Here is a 13,002-nt window from a genome sequence, read left to right as displayed (position 1 = left end):
TGGCAGTTTACATCGTATGTCTTGCCCAATACATTCTGAAGGGTCCACAAAGACTACGTTGACTGACTGCCTTTGTCCAAACACAGTTGTGCTGGTGTAAAAATTGCTATGGTAAAATTAAAAACAAGTACGTGCCACACACTCTTCTTCGAGACAGTTTCAGTGCTGTCATGTGAAAAAATCTAACACATTCTTGATGTATTGGTCACATTTAAAATCTTCTGACTTGCGATCTGTTGTTGCAAAACAATGAGTACAGCATAGACTGGGCATGGTATTCACTTGGAATAAAAACTGAAAGTGTGATCAGCCTTCACCATTCATCGCACATTATGTTACATACATTTGGCAGATAAGGCGTCCGAAGAAGTCCTGCACTCAAACCACATGAGCTGTGCTGCGAGGGCTACAATTGTACAACTTTAAAAACTGCAGGTATAGCAAGAACGTCGTGCCCACAGGTTGCTGTCGGGCTGCAGTGACCTGTTCAATCTTTATGCCTACTGCCTCCAGGCTTTCCTGGTAAGTGCACAGCAAACGGAACTTGCAGCATCCCTGCGGCGGTAGAAAGCTTGAAGTCTTCATTGAAGCAGCTTGAGAACGTAGTTGTCCAGCACTTGTTGCACTAAAAATAAAGTAGTAAAAACAAATTAATCTCGTGTATGTCACATTTGCAAGGTACTATAACAATGACAGTATTGTGTAATAAAAGAATGCAGCTACATATTCAGGCAAGGTATGACAAACTGTTTATTCGACTGCTGGTCTTCAATCAACAAATGCTGCCCATATGCTTAATCCAAGCTTTATAAGTGGGACAATTGGCTTATGACATTTAAGATGTTATTGCTGAAAACATTCACTGTTTTTAGGAATTCTTTTGAAGACTTCAGCAAATTACACTTCTAAAGCATGGGCGGCCAGAGGCAACACTGTACATGACCTGCAGCATGGAGGAAGAAAAAATTAAGGGACGGCGCAACCGGAGAAACGTGAAGCCTATACATAAAAAGTAAAATCGAAGTCGGCCCAGGCGTCACTGCACCACGTGACCCCACCGCGCCGCCGCCGTGTGGGCGACCGCGCACTCCTCAATTTCGTCTGCTCGAAACTGCTCTGCGGCCCGTTGTCGCGAAGCCTGCTATATGTTGGCTTTTTTCCCACGGCTTTTGTCTTTCACACGTACGCGGCACTCCTGCCCGCACGGGGGCATGAGATCGCCGAGCAGACAAATGCAGAAAGGTCGGGGAAAAGCCACCGCCAACCAAACACGAGAGATGCGCTGGAGTCGGAGACCGCCGCCTCCGCCGGCCCACCCAACCATGGAGGTCACGTGCTGGGCCGACTGCGCCGGCTTGAGAAAGGGAAACGGCGGAGGGAGCGGCGTCAACGGAGCTGGGCTTGCAAAGGCTAGCTGCGTGACGTCATGCCGCCACCTAACTTTTTCTTCCTCCATGACCTGCAGAAACTGCCCAAAGTCGCTGAATTGTACCAGCGTTTGGGCCCCCTTTCCCTGTGTAAAACCCATTTCACAAGCTGTTCATTAGCTCTGCCAGCACCAGAGTAACGAGGGATACGGCCAACACAACAGCAATGCGGTTCGCAGCAGCAAGAAATGCTCCTTTTGCCGCATGGTGGGTAACGTATTGTAAGTCGAGTGCAGCTCACAATGCTTGCACCACCTTTGGCAAAACAGGGCTACTAATATTTGAGCCAAAAAACACCTGGGGCAGATATCTGAGTTGTGCATGTTCCAAGCCACGATGCATTTCCAGTTGCCATGCCAGGAATGAACGCCTAGCATTGCTTGTTTTGCATCACATCCGTATTGTCTGCCTTCAGCCAGTCAAGGCTTGCTCAAAGTGGACATTTTGAAATAGACTACTGAACTCGGAATCCCACCTCTGCAAGAACTGAAGGTTGTTAGAAAGACTCGCTGCAGTAGTACACGTAAGATTGCCAGGATTGCCAGGTGTAGCAAGGACCTCACCTTGCCGCGAGCTTGTGGTGACCGAAAGGTCGTATGCAGTGTCGAACACATTGTTTTGAGCGCACATATCGGCACCACTCGAAAGCAGTTCCTGGGCTGTGGCAGCATGGTTTCCAAGGGCAGCGTACATCAGGGCAGTGTTTCCGTCCTGGGCCAAGCGTGTATTAAAAAAAAAAAAAAAAAAAGGCATTTTGAGGATTTGAGTGCCACGACGCATTTTCACGTATCAAAAATGCACTCTTAAAATCAGTCTGCTAGCATGACTAAGTATCTGCACGTGGTATATTAAGTTTTTCTTCAAGTGAAGAAAGGACTCTTCCATCCTCAGTGTGAAGAGTAGGTCCCTTCCATTCCAAATCAGTAGTATGACAAAGGCTGGTCTGATTGGAATGCATTTTTCAGCATAAAAGGCCACGGCACTGACCATAAAGTCAGTAGCCAAGAAGCAATGTTTCAACTCGCAATGAAAGAAAAAAAAAAGAGAAATGCTCACTTTATATACCCTATTTCCACGTGTATAACCCACCCCTGCATATAATTTGCACCCCCACTTTCAGCCCGCCGGAAAAGAAAAAAAAAATCCTCGTGTACTGCCCGCACATTTGATACAGCTAGTAAAGGCTGCACCACAGGCACTGCTCAAGCAACACATCACATACTATGTAGACAGAAAAAGCATACATTTAGCAAATAGAATACACTGACTGCAAGGTGAAAGTCACAATTCACTAACAAAATTCAGTTAGAGTGCGTTCATCCTTGTTTTTCCTTCCTTGGCCTTGTATGCTTTGCACAATCGCTGCCATGGAAGGCTTTAGTCAGTGTTACTGCACAGGAGCTTCACGGCACAATGCGCATTGCCATGAAGCTGCACTAAAGGGAAAACCCTGCGTACAATCTGCACCCCTACTCTGCCACTGAAATTTTCGCATTTTTGGTGCAGGTTATACACATGAAATTATGGTATATCCTCGTGACACTACCTAGGCATCTAGCGGAGATTGGTGGCAGATTTCCAGTGTTCCGATGAAGTGTGTGCTTCATCATCTGTACGTTGGGACTACCCGTGGCTGTTCCAGTATCAGTCCCGGGCTCACTGCAGGCTCCCTGAGAAGCAATCCAACTACCACTTCTCGCATATATACTTCTATGCTGAAGAAAATCCTTGGATTACCTGCTACAAGTCTGATACTAAGTTAAGGAGCCTAAGTATGACTTCCCCTTGCAAGCTGTTTCTGTGCATGAATGGGTGAGGAGGATCTGACCAGAAGATTCTGATATGCTTATAGTAGGGACAGGGCAGGAAGGAGTTGGAAGGGCATGTCGTCGCCTTGACATCCTTGGCGCCGAGCAACCTTTACCAACTTGCCTTCACGATATATCTTACTTAGTGGTTGCATTTTCGGAAGGGAGGGGATGGCAACTGATTTTGGTGCCTTCCCTTGGCCACTCTGTGAAGTGAATGGTGGCACTCGGTGGGGTGAGATTTTGGAGTGGGTGGAGGGTGTCTACCAACCGGAAATTCCCAGGCGGTTTGAAGAATGCAAAACGTGGCAAAATACGTGCCTCTATCTGGAAAAAATTAGCTATAATTTTATTCAGAGAACAGAAGTCATGATAATGCTGGCTCCACTAGCAGTGAACTCCACCAATGAAACTACGCAAGGCACAAAGAGAGTGCGCTTCATACGGATCGTAGACTAGGTACCTTGGCAAACCACTGTCCATTTCTTGTTTGAGTGTGGTGTCCAGTGGACACTTGCTGTGCTGCTGTCGATATGACCATGCAATGCGGAGAACACGCTTTTGTGCAGCCCACACGTAAGCTCCTCAATGACTGCAAGCCCCCACTAGTTTTCTCGTGTTTCACCGAAGACAGCTTCCAACTTCCAGACAGCTTCCAGGCAGCCCAACAAAAAGTTGTCGTCACTCTAATCATTGGCACGACCAGCTGAGGCTGCTGGGTTTCCTCCCGAGAACGGCAGTTGTTGTCGTTGCCACCGTTGGCGACGACGTCCCTGCGGGTTTTGAGTGCAGAGCACCGTTCTGTCTGTTGTAGGATGCACGTTAGCGGCACGTGCTTAAAGGTTTTGTCGACCTGCCCGACACCCAGGCTTAAATCTTGCACGAATCAAATATGCTTTTTAAGAACTCTTTACAGTGGTGGAAATTTTCTTCGGCAAAACTTTCGCCTTAAAACTTTTACTCCACTTGCCTTCAGTGGCTCTTTAGAGGCACACACAGTTTCGTTCGCACTGCTAAGTGGGGGAGGGATGGAGGCCAGAGGTTCGAGCGCTCCTCCCACCTGGTCGGCCTGGTTGGGGCTGGCGCCGTGCTGCAGCAGGAGGCGCACCACGTGCGAGTGGCCCTTGGCAGCGGCCAGCAGCAGGGCCGTCTCCCCCCGGTGGCCCCTGGCCCCCACCTGGGCACCCTTGCCCAGCAGCTGCCGCACGGTCGTCAGCTGCCCATGCGCACTCGCCCACAGCAGCGGCGTCAGGCCGGCCTCGTCGCTCAGCTCCAGCCGCTCGGGCGCTGCCCAGTGGGGAAGGCACAGCTCGCACTTTTTGGGGCACAAACTGTCGCGTTTATTCATAATGTAGGAACAAAACACAGCAGAACCACATTGATGTGTTCCAAGCTGTGTTTTCTCACCATTTGCAGTGTGGAAGCGCCGTCCCAGTGTAACCTCTTAAAAGTTTCATACATGTTTGGAAAATCTGTCTTCCCGGGCTACACGTTCTCAATTTGCAGCCCCCTGAAAATAGTCTACTGCAACCATTCATTGCTTGCAAGTTATTGTTGCATAAGAAATTTATTGCAAACCATCCCATATTTATTGGTGTAATGAGAAATAAAGAGATGAGGCAACTAGCGACATTTGTAAGAAAACAAAATATGGTAATAGACACAACTTTAGAGAGAGAGCTTGATGACATGATTTCAGCCCTAAAAAAAGGGAAACACATGGAAAGGGACAGGCAGTATTTGTCCTGTCCTCCTCTAGGTTTTTTTTTTAGTGTTAAAATCATGTCAAGCATTCACCAACTCTTTGAGCAACAAGTTACCCCAAGAACTGCTTGTTGCTTAATACTTGAGTCAGGTGCAGGTGACAAGACAAAGCCACTTTTTTTTTTTATCAAACTCACCTTGTATATACCTAGAGAAAAGCAGGCAAAAAAATGCAACCACAATTACAGTGAGTTATTATTACATGTAATGTGTTGTTACGCTTAGGAATACTCAATGGGCAATTAAAGAAGTATAATTCTATTTTTTAATGCTAGGCCAAATTCTTGCTGTAACATGACAGAGCACTGAGAAAGCCTTCACCGATATTACTAACAATTCACGCTGGTAATGAGTTCCATTCCTCGGTAGCCTTGGGAAACAATTACTAAAAAAAAAATGTTAGTTCTGGCAAAACAAGTGGTTCACCAGGATGCAAAGCTTCAAAAGTAGTGTTTTGTGCAGTTCTTCCTTCAATCCATGTGTGACCAGTTCCAGGAACACAGAACCCAGATCACAAATCTCTAAGTGAGCAATTACTCAAAGTCGCAGCATAGCAGTCATCATGATTACACAAAAGTTGAGGCACATGTCCTCAATGCACAAGGCAGTTCATTTACACATAGGCCTATCTACAAGTTACATATTATGCTAAGGCAAAGTCTCATGTCTAGAGGAAAAAAAGTAAAGGTTACAGGGCCTAGGGAAAAAAAAAAACAGAAGTTAAAAGTCATGAAAAAACAATCTGTGCATGCAAGTATTTTGTGTGCATCCAATAAAAAATTGAAAGTGTTTCACTAAGGTAAACGCAAGCTCTAGCGCTCGATTGAGAGGACCACCGCTTCATGGTTACCATGTTTTTTTGGCTAGTTTCGCAGCTCAATGGCCACATGTTGCGCTTGGCGGTGTTAATGCTGCTGTTCAGTTCAACAAGTGCAACAGTAGGCATTAATTTCGATCCAAGTGCTTGGCCCAGCCACTCTCTTAAACTGTAGTGAGATGATAAAGGCGATAGGGGCATACACTACACAAATAAGGACATTGGGCCACATAAGCTGAAACCTGGTCATATATAGGCTAACCTCTTCTCTATACCGTTGTGCTCTGTGCATCCTGAGCAGCTACCGTGCCTAGCATGGTCACTAGTCAACTCCCTTATTTCGAAACAGTCACAATGCCGAGTAAAATGGCAATGACCATGTAAAGAACGGCAGTAGGCAACAAACTTGAAACACGTTTGAAGCATTGCCTAGCAATACTTATTCTTTTTGCTTGCATGGCATTTTTTTCCCTCTGTGACCTTGACTGACTGGCTTTGCACCAACAGATGCAATATTATGAGGGGAGGCACCTAGCGCTATCTCGCTAAAAGGCCCCAACGAAGTACGAAAATTAAAGAAACTGGTTGAGTCTCAATGTTTCGGTGTGAAACTACGCCTACAAACTACGCCTCCTGGTGGTCTTTCCTTTTTTGCCTTTTTTTCTCAATGCGGTTTTGTTCAGCAGTGAGCAGATGCCATTCATGGCTTGAATTCTGTGGGCCTCGATGTAGGCAAATTAGTCTGGCTATGCGTGCTGACAAGGCAACTACTTCAATCCGCGTCGCAGCAACTCTATTCCACCATGTTGAAATGCAAAAGCATTTATCCCCACAGGATATTAGTGCACCTCTCCTCTTCCCTTACCGCGCCTACCCAAATCAATAACTGGTGACATGATTTCAATCCCCAAATTTAATGCATTCACGGCACATCCAACATCTTCCAAGCCAATTTGTGCGTTGCATATAGATACCTGCCAGGCCATAGTGCACGCAAGCAAAATTAATAAATACATGGGTTCCGAAACAAGAATTTGTTGTGATTAGGTGTTTTTAGCAAAGCAGGGGAGAATCAAATAACGAACATAATTTCAAAAAGATTGGCATTCTTAAATTCGTAGTATTGAAATATTTTTTCTTGCATCGAAACTAAAGGTTGTCAGCATGAGATCTAAACAAAGTTTGCAAATCTGAAAAGTTTCCATAAAACTTTACGTGTCCATAAAAATGAGGTTTAACTGTAATCAAATCAGCTAACTATATTTTTAAAATATGAACTGAGCTATTACTTACTTATCTGATCCGGTGAAATTTCTCCCTGGGCGGATAGTTGATGAATACAACGCCCTGCAAAAAAGAAAACATTTTCCACTCTGAGAAATCGCCATGCATCAATGTCACTCACTAGCCGCGGTGGTGCCCTGACTGGCTTTCCTCCTGAAGTGTAGCACTTCTTTTTAATGGCTTGTGAACAATTTAAAACGAGTACAAAGTTTAAGACTGGCACTGCAGTGTGCATGTCACTAAAAAACCACATGCTCAACAGTTGTTTGATTCATCTATTGCTATCATAGCTAACTTTTCCCGTATTCTGCAATGCGAAAGTCACGTTTTTCTTCGGGTTCGTGACAACCCGTGAGGGAGGACTCGTTGCAGGATGGAAGGCTGTATCGCTGTTTATTCTCCAACCACACACTCGCTTTCTCTACCACACACAGCAAAAGTTGCACACCTCACTTGCAACGCTTTCGGCCACATGCCGGTTTCCCGTCCCAAACGCCGGACCACCTCACTCGTCGACGTCCGGCTCTCAACCCCGGCGCCATAGCGTCCTGGCAGGTGAAACTTTGACAGCGAACATGTTGTGAATTTACTAATTTTGCACCACCCTGACCACAGTTCCAACAATGTGCATGAGTCACTGTGCTGTCTAAAAGGCATGCCCCAAATACTCACAGGTACGGGTATTTATCAACAGACACTCACGGAGAGGGATGGCCTGGGTCTGAGTGGGCACATTCCCACGCTGAAGGTTCGTCAGGACTGTTGACGACTGTAAGGCAGAACTGACCGTCAGGCACGTTCGAGACTTAAATAAGGGCAGCGTTGTACAGCACCATGAACATCACAAAACAACGCCTGTAATGTTCTACTGTGGCATCATTATATCAGCAATAAAAGAACGCTTTGGGGAACTTAAGCCTGATTTAAAAGAGAAAACCTGGCAATACGTTTGCATCTCTTTCTTCGCTTTTGCTTATTTGTCTTTCAGTGTGGCTACTTCAACCGCGTTCCTTTCTGCTACATCGTATTTGTGTCTCTTCTTTGCTTTCGTTGCAAGCAGACAGGCCCCCACCACAGGTTCCCTAGAATCAGGGTTGTGTGTGGCTGGTGTGCTCCTGTTATGCTCATGGGCCTTCATGTTTAGGTGTCACTCGGCCTACACGACCCCACAACTTTTGTTTCCAATTCATTGTTTTGTGAACTTTGTGAAGCGGTCGCATCGCCCCTCAGAGCTCCCCATTCCTAGCCAATCCCACAAGAATGTATGCGCCACGAAGAAAGGAACAACGGCGACAGTTTTTGTTCTACATAACAATGTGAAAAAAAAAAAAAAAAAAAGGAGATAGTGCAGGGGTAGAGCACTGGGCTGCTCCTGTGGAGACGCGACATCAAATCCCACCGGGTCGCACGTTTTTTTACTCTTTACAGAAGTGGCCATTTACTTGACTGTACAACAATGATAATGCTTTTACTGCGAAGCAGTGTACCTATAAGAGCCGCCAAGAAAATTTTCATGTCCACGTCAGCAGAAAACACCAGGTTAGATGAAAGAAATTACTGACACAGCCAGAAACCGAACCTGGGCCCGAATAGAGAAACGGAGCGACAGCCCGTTGTCTCACCGACTAAGCTACCCCCGCATGAGGAGACAGACGGTGTACTCAACGAGCACAGCAGCGCACCACCTGCGCTCATTCAGAGCCCTTGTGTAACCATATAATGTATGATAATGGCGTTCACGTGGTTCGGATTAGTGGCGAACGAACAGCGTCTGAGGAGGGGGACAGTGGGGAGGGCACTCCTTGGCGGCAACGCATGAAGCTAGAGTGCGGAGGAGGCAGTAAGAGAGATTATGCCGTAGCCGCACATGCCGTCCTCCTCGTCACCCTTCGCCAGACGCCCCTCTCCGTTTTCTTCCTTACGCCGCTGCTGCGTTCACTCACTCGGTTACGCCGACACCGCCCCCGTGAAACCCAGGTAACGGCTGCCAGAGTTTCTGGTTTCACTCTTTGTAGAGCCACGTGTGTGAATTCAAGTGACATTGCATGGGTAATCGTTGTGGGTGTCGTTTACAGCTTTGCAGCCGAACCACTTTCACAGCGTAGATTGGAGCCAAATTTTTTGTTGTGTGGGGCACTTAAAATTTTTTTTGGAAAGGGCAGGGGGGGGTCTTGCATGTTTGTTTTTAAACACAACTTAAAACAACTGAATTGCACATGCGATATGTGTATGCTAACAGTAAAGCCCACCTTAAAGAGCATAGATGATAATGGTGATGATGATGATAACGACAATGACCAGAATTCCCGTCCGCAGGTCTATCGGCAGGCCACGGTTGATTCGTTTGGCTGAAGAGCAGGCAGTTATGCAGGCACACGCTCGTAAGCATAGTTGTGAGCGCGCTCATGAGCAGTGTGCTGACCCTGAAAGTTCGTCACGCGGAAGTGGAGGCCAACAAGCGACGAAGGCCTCAGTTGTAGTCGTGCATTGCATGTCTACCATCAAGATTCGCGCGTTTAACTTTTTCCTTTAGGAAAGGGACGAATAGTTTTTCTATGCAGCTATGAAGTTCAGTCGAGCACAATTTGAAGGTTATCGTGCAAGCATCGTCCGGCCAAAAGTGCCAGTGGCCTGCGGTTCGTTTCGGAACCATGAAAATGAATTCTGCACTCTCCTCTTCCTTGTCGGCTGCCCCATGCTACAACAATGGCCCCCTCAACCAACTTGCCACCCTGTCTGTTACAAGCTTTGCATTCGTTGTGATAAACGCAGATAGCTGTTGTTTCGGCTGCTTCATTTGATCGAGTTCACAGACAGACACAGCACCGGCACTTGGTTGAGGAGGCAATCGTGCCTCAGATCCTCCGAATGCAGGCCCAGTGGTCTGACATTGAGAGCGGCAAGTGCAATGGAATGCGGTTCCAGAAGCAATTCCCTGCACGTTTTCATGACAGTCTGGAGATGGTGATTTTCGAGTCGCCTAAACTCGTCTTGCAGTGATCGGTAGATGATTTTGTGGCTGAGGTAGAATGCAAAGTCGCCGCCGGCATTTGTCAGGTAGAGGTGGTTGATGTCTGTGCTGCGACTTAGAGCGACATACACCAACTTTTGCAGATGCTTCTTGTCGTACTCGTACACGACGTCCGCGTAGGTTGCTCCCTGCGACTTGTGAACTGTCAGTGCACACGCTTGCATAAGCGAGAACTGGGTTCGTAGCTAAATCGGTAAGACAACGGGCTCTGGCTCCATTTCTCTATTTGTTTCAAGTTCGATTCCTGGCGGTGCCAGTAACTTTTATTTGTTTGCTGGAGTTTTCTGTTGACACCAGCGGTCACGGCAGAACCCGTGGGAGGTAGAGGTAAAAAGCTTTCGCTTTAAAAAGCTTCGTAATAAAGAGAATTGTGCAGTTTTGTTGATGTGGAGGCAATACAAGATGGGCAGAAAACAATGCTTTTCATACAGCAGATTTTATTGAACTGCAGTAGTCAATGAAAGGCGATGTTGGTAGGCAAATACACATATCAAGGATTGTTAGTTGAGCCAACAAAATACACCGACATGCTCTGTCATGTTACTACACTTTGTACCATAGTATAAAGAGAATAAATGACAAAATGTAACGCTTCAATCCAGACCACACGTATGTGCATATGAGGCTTTTCCTCCTGTTTAGCCATTTCGCAGCCGTGCTGTTCTGCCAGCAAAACAGCACCACCGCCTCGATCAGCTCGCAGCGGCTTCTCGGCGCATTCGGTGTGAAATGCAGCAGGAGCTATTCGGAGCCAGGTAACATCCGCGGGTCGGCCAGCTGTATATGTTTATGTGTACAGCATATGCAGCGGCCACAGGGGTCAAACGTTGGCTTAGCCTTTGTTTGCAGTTTGGCATGAACCACCATTTCCTTAAAACTGCAGGTTCTGCACCTGCAGGTGACTTCAGGCGGTTCTTCAGGCGACTTGAACAGCACACACACCTGGCATGAAATAATTCAAGTGTGCCCCCCTTGGCTACACCCGTGGCACTTAAGGCTTCCACCTAAAAAATAAAATGCTTCCTCTACATATCAAGGCAATCTGTGCATCTTTCACAAGAGTTTTCTAGGGCGAATGTTTACACTCGTGAACTCACAGCAACTCGAGCTGGAGTCTGCACAGGCGTCCAAAAATTTTTCACCAAAGGCACTAGATATGAAGAATCTTATTCTAGGTGAGCCGGTGCAAAAGAGAGTGATATATAGGTACAGCCTGAATCAAAGAGTTAGTGTGCGGTATAGTGTTGCATGTACAGTACTGTTCTTGCTGCATCAGCATCATGACGTACTATCGACTGGAAATGTCGGTCGCTCAATGGCTTCGTGTAACATTGCATAAATGTATGGTGAGTGCAGTCAACAAATGTATTGGTTGTCTCATGGTCAGAGTTGTAGCCATTATGAACACCTCTGAACTGATCTTTTCTGTTCTCACTGAAAGTACCATGACCTCTTTGCCTCTGTATGGGCCTTGCTTCTACACCTCAGCCCATAAAATAACAATTCAATCCGCTTATGAGCGTCTGTATAAGCTCACCTTGTATGGCGTGAAAGCACTTCTGTTAGTATCTCCTTGGAGAGCAGAGCTACCTTCAGGCCTTGACTGCTCAACACCGGACTCTGCACACACATGTGGCATGTCTTCCTGCCAACAAGCGATTGCTCCGACTGAAAAACAAACAAAACGGAAGCAATGGGATTGCAGTTTAGGTACTTCCTGATAGGAAAATATGAACCGACGGCACTTGGCCCGGCAGGATCCGACATTTATGCTCACTTATCTTTTACTCTCCACCAAAGTTCACATCACTGCTAAAGATTTTTACATTTTGCGCAGTAGTGGAATATGGTTCGCTTCACCGCATTACTGGCATTACACCATTGACGTCCGCGTTCACGGTTTTCCGAGCTTCTGCATCAAAGCTGGCCGTAATTCGCGCGCAGACAGTCCCATCAGCTGATTTGCATTCGGGAGCTATCTGAAATGGCAGTTTTCTCTAAATACGGGGCTGCAGCTAAGCACTTTATTAGGCTTTCACAATGAATGGTTCATTCGGCTGGCGTCTCGTAGGTGTTGTGAAATCTCTTCCCCCCCCACGAATTCCGTGCAGTGCGCTTCGCAGGTATTGCGCTCGCGAGACCGGCGACCGTACGCCTCGCGGTTTTCGGGCCGCGATATGTGTGCTGTTCTCGTGAAGCTCGACAACAGCGAAATTGCCGTACTCGCTCGCCAACGCGCCCCGACAGCGTACGCGTCGACCGGGTGCTGACGGAGTTGTGCTGGAAGAAAAGCAGGCAAGAGATGAGGGCGCACGAGGTGTAGTTAAACATGAGAATTTACAAAGTGCAAGGTGGAGAAAATAGTATGCAAGGGCCGGAAACGGTGAGAGAGTTCGGGCCGCGCGCCAGCGAGCGAGTGCGGTAATTTACGTTGCCGAGCTTCACGAGTCCGGCACGAATATGACGACGCCCGTCTGAGAGTTCATAGAGGTATAGAATTCACATACGTGCAGATTGAAGGTGAAATGCGCGCATGTGGCCTCGCAGGGAGTTAGCATAGTCTCGGGGTAGTGGGGGAGATTTCACAACGCCTACGAGGCGCCTGCCGTTCATTCATTCACTCGGTGATCAGATGAAATGGGTCGTCTTACTGGGTGTGAAGCTCCGTTTTTCATTTGTGCTCCCGAGGGGCTGGAGCCTTGCCGCACGGCGACGGTGCCGACGGCGTCAGCTGCGTGCCGTTAGTGACCGTCTTGTTATCGATCAAAATCATCGTAATGTCGCGTTGCTTTTGCCCATGCTTTTGCCCTTCTTCCTTTTGCTTACGCTTACAATGGTTGTGAGAGAAGTGCGGAAAGTCTCTCCGGTAGA

General features: G+C 47.2%; 1 protein-coding gene across 2 annotated transcripts; it reads right to left on the bottom strand.

Annotated features, from left to right (window-relative positions):
- Positions 1-427: 427 nt before the first annotated feature.
- LOC144166922 (ankyrin repeat family A protein 2-like) lies at positions 428-12,976 on the bottom strand. Of its 2 annotated transcripts, none has more exons than XM_077696374.1 (7): positions 12,783-12,976; positions 11,669-11,799; positions 7,803-7,869; positions 7,110-7,163; positions 4,296-4,522; positions 1,991-2,138; positions 428-625 (listed from the first exon to the last, which is right to left on the bottom strand). In XM_077696374.1, exons 2-7 carry the CDS (start codon positions 11,768-11,770, stop codon positions 582-584), a joined length of 642 nt encoding a protein of 213 aa, XP_077552500.1. In that variant the 5' UTR covers positions 11,771-11,799; positions 12,783-12,976; the 3' UTR covers positions 428-581. The 2 variants fall into 2 exon arrangements, with proteins under 2 accessions (XP_077552500.1, XP_077552499.1); XM_077696373.1 differs by lacking the exon at positions 12,783-12,976 and adding an exon at positions 12,639-12,770.
- Positions 12,977-13,002: the final 26 nt, after the last annotated feature.

Source organism: Haemaphysalis longicornis, unplaced genomic scaffold, assembly GCF_048455015.1.
Source record: "Haemaphysalis longicornis isolate Haplotype H1 unplaced genomic scaffold, Haemaphysalis longicornis Haplotype H1 scaffold_199, whole genome shotgun sequence".
In the NCBI taxonomy this organism is placed as follows: Eukaryota; Metazoa; Arthropoda; class Arachnida; order Ixodida; family Ixodidae; genus Haemaphysalis; species Haemaphysalis longicornis.
This window is presented reverse-complemented; position numbering and strand designations above follow the sequence as displayed.